We start from the raw sequence: 16,733 nt of genomic DNA, 5'->3' as shown, positions 1-16,733 counted from the left end.
ATGTGCAAACCTATGCTTATTTATTTCTCACACTTAATAATCATTTTATTTGTTGGATACAATAAATGAGTTCATTTGATCCACACTGCATGTTGTAATTAGTCAAAGTTGGAAAAAAGTGGGGAAAAATTGCTCAACTTCATGCAAATGTCAAGCGAAAAAGACCAGGCGGCAGCCGATTGCTGTCAACAGCAGGGAGGGATGCTTGTCATATGCTTTTAAAAAGTTTCTGAATGATTATGTATAAATCATATTGTTTACATATTGGAGCCTCTGCATTTGTAACATATATGTTGACCCTGGACCACAAAACTAGTCTTAATCGTCAGTTTTTCAAAAATTTTAGATTTATACATCATCTGAAAGCTGGATAAATAAGCTTTCCATTGATGTATGGTTTATTAGATCGGACAATATTAGTTTGATATACAACTATTTGAAAATCTGGAATCTGAGGGTGCAAAAAAAAATATCGAGAAAATCACCTTTAAATTTGTCCAAATGAAGTTCTTAGCAATGTATATTACTAATCAAAAGTTAAATTGCAATATATTTATTGGTGGGAAATTTGCAAAATATCTTCATGGAACATGATCTTTACTTGATATCCTAATACTTTTTGGCATAAAAAAAAAATCGATAATTTTGACCCATACAATGTTTTTTTTTTTTTTTTTTTTTTGGCTATTGCTAATCATCTTACTTTTTTTTAGGGGTTAACTAATCATTTAATGAGAAACGGTGAGAATGCCGAACAGGTCCTTCACAGTACCTTCCTCTGGATCGAAGAAATGTCCTCCCTGGCTCAGCGGAGCTCTGCAGGTTTGACAGCGGAAACATTCCCTGTGGAAGTGGAAACCCTCCGCGCTGAGCCTCTCCACTGCAAACACACGTTTCTTACACCCATGACACACATCTCCCAGACTCTGAAATTCTCTCTTGATGGAAGTCTAGGGGGGAAAAAAAAGAAGAAGAAAAAAGTTTGTGTGATTGTGTCAATCAAAACATGTTGAAAATGACCCGGAGAATAACATCCAAACTGATTGAGCGGTCATGGAAAATATAATATCAAAGTAATTACACTGAGAATCCTAATGGGATGAGATACTTCTAGTTTTACAGTATACCTGGATCTACTTCAATGGCCAAATCTTTTTTTATGTTTTTATATGTTAAGGTAGTGTTGCACTTATCCGGATATGTGCCAATGGCATATACATAACTCTGACTCATTGGAAATAAATGACTCTGGCTACATTTCTACAAAACTTGAAATAAGTTGCTTCACGTACATTTTGCTACATTATTCAGGTGACACATCCACCAGAGGCACTATAACACTTTCATTTTTTTTTCTCCATTGCCGATGTGTCTTGAAAAAGAAAAATTTAAATAAAAATGCTTTGCTAAAGCAACCATGCTGCGTTAGCTTCCTTCGAGGCTTTGAGCTCTTTGAGCTCTCATGTTCAAAGTGACTCGTACATGAGCTTTTCACATGGTTAATGCAGTGCTGTTCTAGGTGAGCTACCGAGCAAGTTTACCATGTCAGAAAATCCAAATATAGAGAGCTGCTAATGTGCTGCTTAAGTCAAAATGAGCTGTTTAATTTACAAATCAGGTACTGTGGTAAAAGTATACTGAAGTTCTAAAATATTATTGTGTAAATAACCACCTAAAAATGTATCTTTTTTTAATCAATTATCTTGCCCGTAATCATAATTTGTATTAAAAAAAAGTAAACATTTTGTTGGTCTCATACTGCCTCTAAAGTTAATTTCAGCTGGAAACTGCAGTGAAATGCATGCACAAGTACAGCTTATTCACACATGCCTGGATTGCATCTGTAGAATGTAGGCATCTCATTAGGTTTTAGAACAGAGCCCATGTTTAGCTCACAATGATGGTTGTCGGCCATTCTTGAGATACTTCTAAAAGCATCTTGTGAAACTTGAAAAACTCCTATGTTGAGATGATTACGTAATGACCCAGTCACTTTTGGATTGTTCAGTGGGTGGAGCTAGAGTTTCCGGTCAGGCATCTCACAATGGAAGAGAGAACTTTTGGAATCCTCTATCTCCCTGTGCTCAGCTGGAATGTAAGGATGCTTACAGCCAAGTGTTGTGTTACACACTTTCTCATTAGAAAACCAAACATGTGAAGAGAGACAGTCCATCAAAGAGATCTGCCGCCCTGATCAGTGCTCTCCAGTCCTGCCTACAGCATGCCGACAATCTCCTGGAAGACTCATTCCAGTCAGACTGCACATCTCGCAAGTCCAGGGAGATTATGGATAATAATGGTCTTTCCACAGATATGGTTATATATCTATTTGGGAGCATATAAGTCTCAATTTGACTGAGGAAATTTTTTTTGTCTTCTTACAGGAAAGGATGTTGTGCTTCTGCTGGTGGCAGACTGAAAATGTAGATTTGAGAGTTTATTGCAGCAACTGTTGTGATCATCTTTGGTTAAAGTAAATATTTAGCCAAAAATGAATAATGCTCCAAAACTGTATGACATTCTTTTTTTCCATGTAGGATTATTGGACTATGTTTTACAAGAAAATGCCATTTCAGTTTTTATACTTAAGTAATTACAAAGAAACGGCAAGCAACACATTGAATTATGCACAACGTTTTTGTGAAATGATCTAGCAATTTCTGAGTGTATATTGTTTTAAAGTAATTGTTACATCTTAATTCTTTAAATCTATGAGACACGTGAGATATTTCTTCCATGGTATAAATAAATCTAGACATGTTTGGAACGACATCAGGGAGAGTAAATTATTTCATTTGTGGGGAAACTTTTCACTTTCAATAATTTAATCAAACATTTATGCTGACAAAAACTCACCATCTGCAAGTCACTCTTTGCTTCTACTTGCATTTTTATGCCATAAAGTTTTTATGGCTTTTTAATTTACTAATTTAAAAAAGACATAAGGAGAGTGATACTCAATTTGTTTATAAGAAATTACTCTGAAAGGCATTCGAATTATTGAAGACAAACAAGAAGTCTCTAAAAGGTAAAATCACTGCTATACCTTAATGAGGAAACAGAGGAGAATGTAAAGGAAAGATGGAGAGGAGCAGTGCATTCTGGGATGGGGTGAAATGTTATGGAGTTAGATTGATGAGGATGGATAGAGGAAGAACTGGTCTGTTCAGAGCAGAGATGTAGAGACAGATTAGACAACAGAATTAGGAAGATTTTGATTATGATTATATGTTAAATAGAATAAAATTAAATTGCACTTTAAATTGGAGATTGCTCAAGTGCTCTAATATTATTAAAGTACCGTATTAAAGTCATTTTTGCCCACTAGTCTTGGACTATTTGTACCTAGAATGCTCTTATATGTGGAACTCCTTCGTTCTTGAAAAATATACAGTACTTTCCATACCTTGGAATAACAGAAACGCTATCTATATACAGTAACATGAAAACATGTTGGTTTACCTTTCCAAATAGTCACAGAAAAGATAATATGATACCTTATCAGGTACTTTATAGTTTCTGTTTTCCTCTGACTGGGGCATCTGTGTTTCGCTTTGACGGCGAAAATAAGACAATCTGCGACTGATTAACTGTAACCACAAATTAAATCACATTCCTTATGTCATAAAGCTGCATTCTGAGCTTACAGCAATGATAACTAACCTACAATTATTTAGAAGATTGAGTAAGCTGGTGACCTCCAGCATGCCAGAGTTTAAAACCATTATGCTAAATCATTCCTAACTGTAATTATATCCACTAACTTACTGTAAGCGACAAGGGAACGCTCACCAGACGGGACGGACACATTGTTTCTCCCTGTATCTTCTTTTTAAAATGCTGCACATGTAATGTTTTAGATTTAGACACCTTAACCAAATGTATACCAATGGAAGAGGAGAAAAAGAAAGAATTAGATTCAGGAGTGGTACAGATTGTAAAATTTTGGACGTGCCCTTAATATAAGAGGATAAGAGGAAGATAAGAGGAAATGAGAGGAGAAGGACAGGAAGCAGCAGTGCATTGTGTGAGAGACCATGAAGGGATGGTCAGTGTGAGGGAACGAGGGAAATGGAGAAATGAAGAGAGAGGCTGCACACACACAAAACTAGAAAGAGAGAGAGAGAGAGCAATCAGTAAATCATTACAAAAAAACATCTATGATGAATCAGTGATCTCTGTGTCACTTAACACAATTTGATCTTGTGCCAGTTACTTTAAGATCACCTATGGCACTATCAGTTTATTGTTTGTTGTTTTGATATAACCAGATATATGTATATTTTTATAAATAGCAATACTGTCTATTTTATTCTCTCTTGTCTATAGTAAGTGGAAAAACATTCAAGCAGGATTATCACACAAACTTGCACGTATGACAAAAAAATGACATTGACTATTGATGATTAAAATATTCCTGTGTGACGCTAATCAAGTGCAACAGTCGGGTTCCAGAACTAAAAACTCTCCTCTACAGAAAAATGTATTTTTAATAACAACTAATAAACCTTTAAAGATGGGTTGTGAGCTTTGAGGTTGTTAATCGACAGTAAATCAGTAATCAACGTTGATTTACAAATGTGCTTCAAATAAAAATTGTGATGTTAGTGATTCACCTTCAGCTTGTTGGCTTCATTCATGGCTTATAATGCTTAAAAAAATCAATTAGAGATGGAAAGAAGCGCGTAAGTAATGGCAGCCAATGTTGGAGGTCAGGAGTCTAGATTAGGAGAGGACATGGGAGGATGTACTATAGGGAGTGGTAATGCATTCTGGGATTGGGAGTGGTGGGGTTAATATGGAGATGGATTGGAAGGTCAGACAGCAGAGGAGTCCGTTCTTCCAGAAAAGATAGTTTGAACATTCAATAAGAACTGAGCAAATTGGATTACAGGAGACTCATTACTCAAAGGAAAAAGACTCAGATGTTGCTCTTTTAAATCTCAGGAGGCCTGAGCTCTTAGTTCTTAGACAGGATTTCTTATGTTTAACTGACAGTGAAGAACTTTATTTCAGGTGTTTCTCAGAAAATTCCATGGTAAGAACAAAACACAAAAACAGACATGAGCAGTGAAACTGATATGGAGAGCTGCAGATAATTTAATTTTAGAGTAAATAAGACATGAGGGTAAGTAACTGATGACAGTAATTGATGGAACGATCCCTTTAATTCCCCATTTGCTCTTATTTTTGCCTATAAGAGACACAAATGAGATATACATTTTAGTTTTTCTTTTCTGAGGGTATATATAAAAATATGCAACTTTGTGCAACACATACCGTATTATGATAATTATGTAACTTTCCTTGTGGAAAATGTTAAAATTATACATTCAGATTTAGCAGTCATTAAAGGACTGTTCAACATATGTTAGTCACTCTTTAGAATGTTTTCAAAAGCTAAATATACTCATAGAAATTGCAAGGAGGAGCGTCTGGACCGCACTTTAATGACGGATGACAAAACCCAGAACATCAGTGTTAAGAAGCCGGAGAGATGCACATATACAGAGTCATTCACACACACTGAGAGAAGAGCTAGCGTCAGTTTTTGCAGATAGTTTATATTTTGTTATTTTTTTGGCCACTGCATATTCTCACAGAAACAATGCTATGAAATATAATAAATGCACAGAGAATAAGAATGTTTGAATCATCTGTGGACTCCTGGACTGATGGTTTCTCCTTATGTGTGCAGTAAAATAGCAAAGCAGCTTCTTTTCTAGTCAGAGATATCAATTTAAATGCCTACAGGACCCCTGAGCAGCTCAGACCCCTTTATACAAACAAGAAAGTCACCAACCCTCTTGGTTCTGTCACGTGCCCATTAAAGCTCATAAAAGAATTGAGAGAATTTTTTTATTCCAACAATTTCTTTAAAGAACAACCAAAGAATATGATGGTTATGATGTCCACTGGCATTCGCTGATTTTATTAAATCTTTTCAAGTAAAACAGGTCATTTGAATGTACTGAGTTCTAGTGTACGTCCCCACATCTGTTGTGCTAGACAGATTATTAACCAACTACGGCTAGCAGGGGTTTAGGGAATTAATTACTTTGTATGCGATGATATCTGCAAAGACTGCAGGTGGGTGAAATGATGCTCAGTCACTCAGAGATCACAGGCCAAAACACGCAGAGCATGCAACAGCAGCTGCCTAAAGTAGAAAAGAATACGAATAGTCCTTCCTGCATGTTTGACAGGTTTGTTCCCTTGTATAGTTTTCTGAGTTTTATTGGTATTTTACTTTATTTTTGTTCAAAGCTCAGATTTCTGAAGGGTACTTACAGGTATAAATATATTGTGATTCTGTGTTTTGGATCCACTTATTTTTCTGTACAGTTTTTAATGTCTAGAGTGCTTAGGATTTGTACTTGGAATATTCAAGGTATCCATAATCTTGTAAAATGAAGAACAATACTTTCTGGAAATATTGAAATTGCTCTTTTACAAGAGACTCATTTGAGTGACATAGAACATTTAAAAATTAAAACAGGGTGTTTTTGGGCAGATATGATTTTTATCTTTTACATCTAGAAGCAGAGGTGTTGCTATTCTCATTAAACGTCATTTACCATTCAAAGTTTTAAACTGTACTAAAGATAGGGACGGTCGCTATCTTATTACTGAATGTGTGTGGCAAGGTAAAACTATTCTCATACTAAATATGTATTATCCCCCAGCTCATCCATCTGACTTTGTTACTAAAGTGTTTTTGGACATGATTGCAAGGCCAGCAGATTTAACTATTATTGGGCGAGATTTTAATTGTGTAATGATACCTCTTGTAGATTGGCTATTAGTTATTCCACATAGCTCTACATCTCTAACTGCTCAGTTTGGACTATTCTATACAGTGAACACCTAATATTGAAACCCTTAGAGACAGTGCATTTTAAGTTTACTTTTATTGCTACAATTGTTTATTCAGATGATAATATTTTCCATGATAATAAGAATATTAATAATTCATTTAGGGATTTTTATATAAATTAAAGGTGACCATCTTGAACAAATGGTGGACTTTTTTTCTGAGATTAATATTCAAACAATTTCTGTTACACAAAAATAATTTCTCAATGGCCCTATAACTAGACAGGAGTTTATTAATGCTATTAATGCTCTAAAGAATGATAAATCACCAGGACCAGATGGGTTTTGTGGAGAGTTCTCTAAGGAGTTTCAAGAGTTGCTAGCAGACCCATTGCTTAATAAGTTAAATTATTCGTTTGTAGTTAAAGAAGTACCAAAGACCCTTTGAGAAGCCTAGATCTCACTTATATAAAGAAAGGTATAAGTCCTGACATGTTCTTCTTACAGGCCAATTGCATTACTGCATGTTGACCGGAAATTGCTTTCTAAAATTTTAGCAATGCGCCTTGAAAAAATTATTCCAACGATTATTGGGACTGATCAAACAGGATTTATACAGGGTAGAAATACATCTGATAATATTAGATGCCTTTAAAATGTTATTTACACCTTTATAGTAAAATCCATAGATGGGCTAGTACTGTATTCGGATGCAGAGAAGGGGTTTGTTCAGATTGAATGCTCCTATCTTTTTTTTTTTCTTGGATACATTCGGCCTAGGTGAACATGTTCTGCAGTGGATCAGAGTGCTATATACAGACCCATCTTCTGCTGTATTGACGAATGGCTTTAGATCAGATTATTTTCTATGTATAGAGGCACCAGGCAGGGTTTCCCCTGTCCCCTTTTATTTGCTCTGGCTATAAAGCCTCTAGCTGAAGCAATCAGATCTGCAATATCTATTTTAGGTTTACAGATATACAAATATTGTACTCTATGCTGATGTTGTATTGCTTTTTTTTTTTTTATCTGAGCCTGAGAAGTCAATTCCCGCTCTAATTGAGTTAATCAACTTGTTCAGAAGCTTTTCTGGTTATAAAGTTAATTTAACTACATCTGAAGCTATGCCTTTAGGTACTCTTATTTCTAAACCTAACATTGTGCCCTTTTTTCCTTTTAAGTGGTCACCTCTAGGTTTCGTCTATTTGGGTAATTCTCTCTCTACATCTTTGAAGCTGATGTATGAATCTAATTTTGTTTTTTGTTTTTATTTGAGAAAATATGGCAGGATTTAGAATGGTTGAATTCATTGTCAGTATCTTTGCTGGGTCGGATAGCAAACCAAATTGTTAAATCGTATTCGAATGGTTCCAATACTGTTTTCAAATAGGGCATTAAAGGGCCTGAATAGATGGATGACTTCTTTTATACGACTTCAAAAATATCTTAATTTGTGTTCCGAAGATGAACGGAGGTCTTACGGGTTTGGAACAACATGAGAGTGACTCATTAATGACAGAATTTTTATTTTTGGGTGAACTAACCCTTTAATGGTAACAGGGTTGACTGTTTTTACCCTTTATATTAACATTGAAATTTTTATTAAAAATGGAGTTTAATGATCCTTGTTTCATTATTCAATTCTTGACTAAAAAACATGGTAACAGAGTGGAAATGTGAAGATCTGTCTCCCAACAAACAAAATACAGTGATAAAACGGGACATTTACTATTTCTAGGGTACAATAATGTAATTGTAAACATTATGTTATTTTAATAAGAGATTCCTATGATGGTAAAGGATGACACTAATCCTGGGAAAACAACTTCAAGTATTTTAAATAATAAAATATTTGTTTACTGAATATTGACAAAAAAAATAAAGACAAAACACTTGCTTTTTTTGTCCATGTTAATGAGGGAAAGAAGCAGCACCCATTATGGAGAATGTTCAACCTGCATTTAATAATCTTAATGATGTTGTTAAATATATATATTTGTGCATATCTCAAAACTTGAGGAGCCCTACTTATAACACGATATGTCTAATCTCCTCTTCCACCCTCTAGAGGCGCTGAAGCATTCCTCTCATGGCCAGCACTGCTGAGTGGCAGGTGGCTGTATTTCCTGAGTCTGAGTCAGCTGTGTTCTCTGCCTCCGATTGTGTGTGAGTGAGTCGGGTGAAGTGGTTTCCTCTGTGGATTCAGAGGAGTGGAATGAAGCGAGTGGAAGAGAGGAGCTGAGGGCTCCTCAGTGTGTTGAACACATAGCACATGTGGGCAGCGCTGGGTATGAGCCGTTATACTGATGATACAACCTTGGGGAAACTTTGGGGTCCATCTACAGTCGTGGCCAAAAGTTTTGAGAATGACATAAATATTAGTTTTCAAAAAGTTTGCTGCTAAACTGCTTTTAGATATTTGTTTCAGTGATGTACTGAAATATAATTACAAGCACTTCATACGCTTCAAAGGCTTTTATCGACAATCACATGACATTTATGCAAAGAGTCAGTATTTGCAGTGTTGGCCCTTCTTTTTCAGGACCTCTGCAATTCGACTGGGCATGCTCTCAATCAACTTCTGGGCCAAATCCTGACTGATAGCAACCCATTCTTTCATAATCACTTCTTGGAGTTTGTCAGAATTAGTGGGTTTTTGTTTGTTCACCCGCCTCTTGAGGATTGACCACAAGTTCTCAATGGGATTAAGATCTGGGGTGTTTCCATGCCATGGACCCAAAATTTCAACATTCTGGTCCCCGAGCCACTTAGTTATCACTTTTGCCTTATGGCACAGTGCTCCATCGTGCTGGAAAATGGATTGTTCTTCACCAAACTGTTGTTGGATTGTTGGAAGAAGTTGCTGTTGGAGAGTGTTTTGGTACCATTCTTTATTCATGGCTGTGTTTTTGGGCAGAATTGTGAGTGCGCCCACTCCCTTGGATGAGAAGCAACCACACACATGAATGGTGTCAGGGTGCTTTACTGTTGGCATGACACAGGACTGATGGTAGCGCTCACCTTTTCTTCTCCGGATAAGCCTTTTTCCAGATGCCCCAAACAATCGGAAAGGGGCTTCATCGGAGAATATGACTTTGCCCCAGTCCTCAGCAGTCAATTCACTTTACTTTCTGCAGAAGATCAATCTGTCCCTGATGTTTTTTTGGAGAGAAGTGGCTTCTTTGCTGTCCTTCTTGACACCAGGCCATCTTCCAGAAGTCTTGTCCTCACTGTGCGTGCAGATGCGCTCACACCTGCCTGCTGCCATTCCTGAGCAAGCTCTGCACTGGTGGTACTCCGATCCCGCATCTGAATCCTCTTTAGGAGACGATCCTGGCGCTTGCTGGACTTTCTTGGACGCCCTGAAGCCTTCTTTACAAGAATTGAACCTCTTTCCTTGAAGTTCTTGATGATCCTATAAATTGTTGATTTAGGTGCAATCTTAGTAGCCACAATATCCTTGCCTGTGAAGCCATTTTTATGCAACGCAATGATGGCTGCACGCGTTTCTTTGCAGGTCACCATGGTTAACAATGGAAGAACAATGATTTCAAGCATCACCCTCCTTTTAACAAGTCAAGTCTGCCATTCTAACCCAATCAGCCTGACATAATGATCTCCAGCCTTGTGCTCGTCAACATTCTCACCTGAGTTAACAAGACGATTACTGAAATGATCTCAGCAGGTCCTTTAATGACAGCAATGAAATGCAGTGGAAAGGTTTTTTTGGGATTAAGTTAATTTTCATGGCAAAGAAGGACAATGCAATTCATCTGATCACTCTTCATAACATTCTGGAGTATATGCAAATTGCTATTATAAAAACTTAAACAGCAACTTTTCCAATTTCCAATATTTATGTAATTCTCAAAACTTTTGGCCACGACTGTACAGCAAGGCAGAGATTCATTACTCATTACACTCTTAAAAATAAATGTTCCCAATTTTTTTTTCAGGAATGCAGCAAAAGAACAATTTTTGATTCCCCAAAGAACAGTTTTTAGATAATTTTAAAGAACATCTATAAAGGAAAACAAACAAACAAACAAACAAACAAAAAAAATCTATAAAGAACCCCAAGCTTCCATGGAGGTTAAAGGTTCTTCATGGAAACATTGATCCCAATAGAGAACCTGCATCTTGGAGGCCTCTCATCATTAGAGTCAGACTGAAATCATTACACCAGGAGCAGTTTCAGAGAAAAGGAAGCCAGGGTCAGAAGGACAGAAGGAAGAAAAGAGAAAGAAGAGATCAACTAGGCACAAAAATACTCGGATCACTCCAAGTAAAGAGGTTCTCCAAAGCCACAATGTAATAGAATATTTAACCCCTAAATTTCCTCATTATTATTATTATTTTTTATATATATATATATATATATATATATATATATATATATAATTTGAAACCAATATCGCTTAAACTGCCCAGACCCATATCTTGATGTCAAATCTTGTACAACACATCATATAAAATATTTTAAAGTTTGTGAAAGATACATTAGAGCACCAACATAGATTTTCTGTGAATGCCAATTAAAAAAAAAATTAGTCCGTCACTAAAATCTATTGTATGACTTCAGACAGTTTTTGCATTTTGGAGCTCTGCAGCCTTCACTTTCATTATACGGAAAAGAGCAGCAAGAACATTCTGCAAAATAACTCTGTTTGTGTTCCACTGAAGAAAAACGGAAATATGCGAAATGATATAAGAGAGAGTAAACAAAGACAGAAGTTTATGTTAATACATATAAATATTTGTATTTATACAGTTGTATATACAGTAAATAATGCACAAATCTGTACATAAATCCAAATGCATACCACATTATTATTATTACTATTATTTTCCTTAGTCTTATTTAAACGTTCTTTCTGTTCTCAATTTCCTATGTATGCTTGTACTGTATGTATGTTTGTACCAAGAGCTCCTAAAAACCTCAACAAATTCCTTGTATGTTTGCACACAGTTGGCGAATAAATCTGATTCAGAATTTTCATTATTGGGTGAACTATTCCTTCAAGAAAATGCAATGTAAATCTTCCACTGATGCCATGAGTTTAGTCAAAGTAGTATTTACCTGTCTGCGAATAGAGCAGCTTGCAGTGCTGTCTTCAAATTTTGCTAGAAGTTGAGTGGCTATAAACTTGACCTTGTTTTCTTTCAGTTCCCGCCCCTCACTAGATACAGAAGAACTCTGATTGAAGGATTTGGTTGTCTGGAAGAGAAGTAGACCAGTCAGAGAGCAGTTCCAGTTTCACATGCTATATAATATCACATATAATACTGACCTCTTCTAAGTAATTAATTTTCCGTCTTCTCTTGTATATGGCATCATTTTCTTCAACCTTTTTATCATTCTAAGGAAAAATGTATTATATTTTGCTTTAGAAAGTGATGTCCAAACTTGAACACAGAACATTGTCCACAAAACATTAGCTTTAAAAGTGCTTGTAATAACTCGCTTGTACCCCATTGTATCCGACCTTGGGAATGCGTTTACGAGGCTGAAGTAAACTCTGAGCAGGTCTAGGAGGACCTGATGGACATTTTTCATTATTTGCATCACCATCTGGCTTTGAATCTACAATAAACCACATGACAAACATTTACATGACATTTGAGAATAAACAACTACGACAAACAAGTATTGTGACCAAACAAACATCCATTTACAACATAAAAGCCTCATATTGCAGCTTGTAGGAGCCATTTGAATGCATGTGATTTAGTTGACATCAGACATGCTTCTGCTGTATTAACTTCTCTGAGGCCAGATCATATATAATGTGGAATATTTATGGCCTCGTGTGCGCTGAAGTGCAGATCTGTAGGGCGGTAACCTGGTTTCAGACAGACATGCATTCCTGGCATGACTGAAGGAATTGTGTAACACAAATGTTTGAGTGCAAAAGGCCAGATAAAATGCTTCTGTTTAGGGGTTTTCCATAAGTGCATTGTGTGTTTCCTTAATGGACACACCTTATGCAAACTCTAACTAGGTGGAAGACACTCAAAGCAGATAATAGGTTTTGGTTTTGGTGTCAAATCTCTGAACACCTTTAGAGGGCTAACAGAATGTCATGTATATTTTGAGGAGTGAAGATCTCTTGAGTTGAAAAGATATTTTGGTAGTACTTGATTTTACATTCCTGTTCCGCATATACATACTATATACTTACTAAAGCAATTACAGTAACTGTGTAATAAGTAGGTACTAACCCTAAATCTACATCTTAACTGAACCTTAACTCATGTAGGTACATTAAACTGCCCGGTACTTTCATGGGAAAGTTCTTTATAAGTATATGACTGTAAAATAAAGTGTAACTGGTATTTTTGTGAAAATAATGTCTGTGTATTATGAGACTATGACTATGTTTGAAGTGGAATACATGCATACTGCCAACTCTTACAGTACCAACGCAACATGCAATGAGAGAAAGTTCAATTTCTAGTATGCTAGATTGTTGTTGTTAATGAAGTCAAGAAGGCTGCTGAAAAATGTGACTGATATTACACAAAATTATATTCTATATAAATTACCTGATAATAGAATACTAAACTGAATCGATCATGTACACTTTTGTTCAAAGTCTGGGTTAAGACAGATTGTTTTTTTTTTTTGTTTTTTTTCAGTAAGGATTTATTGTATTGATTAAAAGTGAAAGTAAAGACACTTATAAAGTTACAAAAGATTTCTATTTCAAATAGTTGCTGTTCTTTTGAACGCTCTACTTATCAAAATGCAAGGAGAAATGGTCAAATACTAGTATGCAAGATATTTTATTTATGCATACTTAATTCAGCAAGTGATATCCATCTTGGAAATTTCCAGAGTCCCATCAAGGGTCATTGAGACTACAGAAAATTAATGACTAATATTAAATCTGTTTCAAGTGAACTAAATAATTAAATTAAATGATTGATTGAATATATTTATACTACTGTTCAAAACTTGGGGTCTGTAAGATTTTTTTAATACTTTCATTCAGCAAGGATGCATTCAATTTGAATTTATCATGTCACAAGGATTTCTATTTCAAATAAGTGCTGTTCTTTCAAACATTCTATTCATAAAAGTGTCCAGACAACAAACGTTTGCATCTTAATAATTGTTCACAATACTGCAGTTTTTACTGTATTTATGTGTAAAAAAAAAATAAAAAATACAGCCTTGGTGAGCTTAAGAGACTTTAACAAATCTTACTTACCCACTTTTGAACACCAGTGTACTTGATTCTGCATAAATGGTACACATAGTATGCTAGTTTGCCATTTCAAACACAGCCAGTGATCCTAATAGGGTTGTAATGAAAGAGTTGATGATCTACCTGAGGGAGGTAGAGGCGTTCCCCTGAAGAGCTCGTAGATCTTGGAGAGGTAGTTGCACATGCTGGTCTTGTCCGGCTCCTGACCTGCCGCCAGCTCTTTCCATGTGATGAAAGGCTTAATGCCAAACTCCTTCTCTGCCACATCAAATGCCAGCTGAAGGTTTCTGGCACAGTCTTGCTCATTCAGAGAGTCATAATCGCTAGAGGAAACAAGGTGATTAGAACAGAGAGCATGGGACCTGAATTAAACAAGCTGGCCTCTTGACATTCATGCAAAGAAAGGACAATGTGAAGTTGTGAAACTTCTCTGCTTTCTTTAAGATACTTTTGACAATCTCAAATGACAGACTTGAAAAATGGCCCTTGATAAAGTGTGTGAAATGTTGCACATGGTAATGCTGTTCAAACGCTTTCTCAGCCATGAATGCTGAAATGTAAAAGTTACTCTGTTTTAGATGAATAAGTATCATCTGGCAGGATATCTGTTTTCAAAAGGAAAAATGCTGTAACATGGGAAAGCTGTTTCTTCAAGGGGTCAAAGTGCTTTTCAATTGTCCTGCTCATGTTTAGGATTACACAGTAACTGACTGTGCAAAGGCAAATGCTAATAAACATACAGGAGAGCTGACTGGAATGGTTGCCAAAACAGAATATGATTTATGGGCATGTCTGGAAGCAGACCAGATATTTGTTTACTGTGCTAACGACTTAATTCCATTGATAATGTTTCATCAAATGAACATTATCAAAGTGTCATGTAAACTACTGTTTTATAGAGACTGCTTGATTCATCCTTTATAATCGACAATATTAGCATGTATTTCAAGTTTATTTTTGGTCATGACAGCATGACATTTATTGATTTTTAAATGGTTATATTAGTTTTTTTATTAATCCAAACTGTGTGTCATTTTATTTATATAAAAATACATGATATATGACGTGATATATAATATGATGTGATGGTAATACCATTAAGAAATGTGCAATATTTATTTGGACATGGATGATTAATATATGTAATTTTTAATTACCATGTATAGCAATAATATGTTTCTTTGCTTGTTTGTTTGTGCATAAAGAAAATACCAATACCATGCTTTTAAAAAACATGGTGCCATGATATGTATTTTTCTATGGATATAGTACAGATGTAAAAAAGGAAAAATTCTACTGTAATGTTAATTACCATTTATTTATGTATTTATTGATTTTGCACGTGGTAGTGATTCCATGTTTTTTTGTCAATTTCTAGAATTAAAATACTGTCCCAATGGCATGTTTTTAAGACAGGGTTTGTGTGTTATGTTGCTTTTTCTGTACATAGCACCAACCTATGGTACTGTAAAACGTAATATAGTAATACTACAGTATGTTTGTTTGTTTTTTTTACATGGTAGAATAGTAAGTTTAGTTTTTTTTTTTTACTTTGTACCATGATGATACCAATACCATACATTTTTGGACATGGCACCATAGTAATACCTCCTTTACACCAAATTCTGGACATTCTAGCAAGTTTTCTTGTTTTTAAGACAAAGCTGGTACCATGGCAATATTACAGTTTTTTTTTAAGACTGACCACGGTAATACCACAGTACCTTGGAGTACCAGGGTAGTGTACTGTATATGAACAACGGTAATCATATAATATCACTACCTACACAGTACAATAGTACTGCCATAGCACTTTGTGAGTGTCAATCATATAATTATATGCAATACTTTAGGTGATTCTACGGATCACGAAGTTAGTTACAGATTTTAGATGTGAAATTTATCTGTGTTTCCTGCAGAAAAGAGATGTTGTAAAGAATCTCACATGAGCTGTGGTCTGAAGCGGTGTATGAGAGCACAGAAAGCCAGACCACTGCTCCAACAGGAAGTGAGGTCAGTCACATTCACAGCCCTGTAGCCCTCCGTCTGCTTCTGACACCACGTCAGTAACCGGCTCGGCCTGATCTCAGACTCTGTTAAACAAGCAGAGGAAAATGTTATTTTGAAACCGATCAACCCAAAAAATCTGAGAAGCATAGACTTTAGCTGATTGAAAATATATTCAAGGAATGATCTGGACTGAAAGTCAAGGTGACGTCTTCTCTGTGTCAGGTGTCATCAATCTCACAGCAGCATAATCCTCCTCTTGCGTAACACAAAGTTTATTGATGTTTCAGAGTAGCATGTCACCCTGACAGCTAACGTTTTTTTGATGCAGTAAAGCCACATCAACAAGCTCAAAAGAACAGCAACAGCGAAAGGATTTATTGTGATTGATTTAGGGAACGACTGCATAACATAAGTGGGATTTGAGCTTTTGACTCTTGTTCTATTTCATTTTTAAGAGGTAAATCTAGGCAAAAAAAGTGTACATACAGTAAGTAACTAATTGCATTACTTAAGTTACTTAGCCTGATGGAAGTGCCTCTGCACCTCACTCCCAACATCTCTCAACATAGGGGACAGAAAAGATGCCAATAAATAAATGTAAATACAAAGTAATTTGGTTGTCAATGTAAAAGTAATTAATTTCTTTACTAGGTACTTGAAAAAGTAATCTGATTGCGTAACTCATGTTACTTGTAA

The 16,733-nt window shown here is 35.7% G+C and overlaps 1 protein-coding gene across 1 annotated transcript in view; it reads right to left on the bottom strand.

Moving 5' to 3' along the window:
- Positions 1 to 16,733, bottom strand: part of LOC132099092 (F-actin-monooxygenase MICAL2-like) — a 48,513-nt gene that overhangs the window by 1,997 nt on the left and 29,783 nt on the right. The window contains exons 12-17 of the mRNA XM_059505540.1: positions 15,973 to 16,120; positions 14,151 to 14,350; positions 12,288 to 12,400; positions 12,108 to 12,176; positions 11,897 to 12,034; positions 773 to 950 (exon numbers count right to left, since the gene is read on the bottom strand). Coding sequence (XP_059361523.1) covers positions 773 to 950; positions 11,897 to 12,034; positions 12,108 to 12,176; positions 12,288 to 12,400; positions 14,151 to 14,350; positions 15,973 to 16,120 — 846 coding nt within the window. The remainder of the gene's footprint in view (positions 1 to 772; positions 951 to 11,896; positions 12,035 to 12,107; positions 12,177 to 12,287; positions 12,401 to 14,150; positions 14,351 to 15,972; positions 16,121 to 16,733) is intronic.

The sequence above is a fragment of the Carassius carassius genome, chromosome 2, assembly GCF_963082965.1.
Source record: "Carassius carassius chromosome 2, fCarCar2.1, whole genome shotgun sequence".
NCBI lineage: Eukaryota > Metazoa > Chordata > Actinopteri > Cypriniformes > Cyprinidae > Carassius > Carassius carassius.
The sequence above is the reverse complement of the archived record's forward strand: the minus strand, read 5'-3'. Positions and strand labels throughout refer to the sequence as shown.